This window comes from Helobdella robusta (assembly GCF_000326865.2).
Source record: "Helobdella robusta unplaced genomic scaffold HELROscaffold_121, whole genome shotgun sequence".
Lineage (NCBI taxonomy): Eukaryota > Metazoa > Annelida > Clitellata > Rhynchobdellida > Glossiphoniidae > Helobdella > Helobdella robusta.
Window position 1 is genome coordinate 18,577 of NW_008703670.1, and position 2,298 is coordinate 20,874.

General features: G+C 30.2%; 1 protein-coding gene across 1 annotated transcript in view; it reads left to right on the forward strand.

Moving 5' to 3' along the window:
• The window catches only part of HELRODRAFT_183832 (hypothetical protein), a gene marked incomplete at both ends in the record, with an annotated part of 900 nt that extends 413 nt beyond the window's left edge, over positions 1-487 (forward strand). The window contains one exon of the mRNA XM_009013849.1: positions 1-487. This exon is cut by the window's left edge and continues 198 nt beyond it. Coding sequence (XP_009012097.1) covers positions 1-487 — 487 coding nt within the window.
• Between the last annotated feature and the right edge of the window lie 1,811 nt (positions 488-2,298).

Genomic DNA, 2,298 nt, shown 5'->3' on the forward strand with positions numbered 1-2,298 from the left:
TCAGCTAATGAAGAAAGCACACGAAAGCATGTTTGTTTGCAAAAATTGCGGTAGAGTTCAGCAATCATCGGCATCAATTAGTTTTACTACCGCTACTGCTGCTACTACTTTGTCAGTAGCTACCACTACTGATAGTAGTAGCGCTTCTACTCTTACTCTAGTAAGATACTCAACCGGCAAAAACTGTTGCTGCTGTAGAGAGCACGAGACGAGCAGCAGCAGCAACAACAACAACAACGACGATACGCAAGTATATACATTCATTCCGAAGCCCAACAACAACAAATACACAACAACAGCAACAACTACAACAGAGCATTCAGACGATGAAGATGACGACGACAATGATGACAACCGTGGTGATGACGATGGTGGTGGTGGTGGTATTAAAAGCGCGCCAAATAGGAGCGCGGAGAAGAGCTTGGCGCGAATAAAAAAATCCAATGCAAAAAGAATTATTCCTCTGTTCTCAGAAACCAACGTTTAAGAAAGGGTTTAATTTAAATCACACGCTATATAAGTGGATAAAATTTTTAATCCGATTAGAAATAAAAATGGTTTTCTATATTTTTTCTTAAAAGAGAACTTAAACATTTCCTTCTTAATTTGGCGCCATTTTGTTTGATCGTTTGTAAAGAAAAAAAATTAGACCAAATAGTAAATAAATCAACCAACCAATCAAATTACTTCATTTGTAAAAGCTTCAAAAAAATCAAGAGTATATCACATACACACGCACGCACAAACACATACACGCACACAAAAACTAACATTCACACACACATTCACAGACAAACAAACAAACATATGTATGTTTATAATTTGCTCACATGCTTCTAACATTTATTTTCTTTTATTTTTCGTAACAGTTTGGTGAAATATTTAATTTAATTAATTGAAAAGTCATAAACTTATCAAAGCCGCGACTTAATGATTTGTGGTATTAATGCAAATTTAGACTTATTACCTACATCACAACAACAACAACAACAACAACAACAACAACAGCAACAACAACAGCAACAACAACAACAACGGCAGTGATCACAACATTACATCAATATTTTCTATCTATTAATATCTCAGTAAATATATAAACCAAAAATTGTGCTTAGAGTACACGCCAAAAGACATTTTTATGTATGTGTGTTTGCATGTATGTGTATGTGTTTGTATATGTTATGTGTGTTTGTATGTGTTTTTGTATGTATGTGTGTGTGTTTGTATGTATGTATGTATGTATGTATGTATGTATGTATGTATGTATGTATGTATGTATGTATGTATGTAGGTATGTATGTATGTATGTATGTTGTATTTATGTTTGTACGTTCAACACACACATACAGACACACACATACACAAACACACACACACATATATACGCGTTACAGTTGTTATTGCTGTTATTATTATTAATATTGTTATTATTATTATTATTACTGTAATAATAATAATAATTATTGTTGTTATTATTATTATTTTTTTCTGAATCCATCGGACTCAGTGGAAGCGAGTATTATTGAGACGGATTGGCGGGAGAAGAAGTTCATCTACTAATTACTCTGTGACGTCATGCATAAAATTCGCGCCGTTGTTGTTACTGTTGTTATTATTGTTGTTATTTTTACATGGTTGACGTTCGTATCATTGCTTCTTTTGTTAATGTTTTTTTAACGTGATAAATGGTATTATTACATTAACATTTTACAGTTTAAATGATACGCACACACACGCGCGCACACACAAACACACACACATATATATTTATATATTTTTTCCAGTATTTATTGGCCATATATATATATATAAATATATATATATAAATACATATATATATATATATATATGTATGTTGGACAACTGGATTATGCTTTTATTGATTTGAAACAATTTTTCAAAAGAATAAAATTAATTTTTCATCAGTGTCTGCAGACATTCATTTGATAATAATTATTAATAATTATGAATTATTATTATTATGAATTATTATTATTATGAATTATTATTATTAAGTATTATTATTATTTTTTTTTTATTTTTTAATAACGTCATGAAGGTTTTTTCATATTCAGATGCCATTCTCAATTTGAGAGAGAAACTAATTCTTATCTGTTCAAGTGTTAGAATAATTGGAAAAGAGAAAAAAACGAATGAATGAATGAATGAATGAACGAACGAATGAACGAACGAACGAACGAATGAATGAATGAATGAATGAACGAACGAATGAATGAATTAATTAATTAATGAACATAAATATGGAACATAAATATTCTGCAGTTTAATTTGTGATAA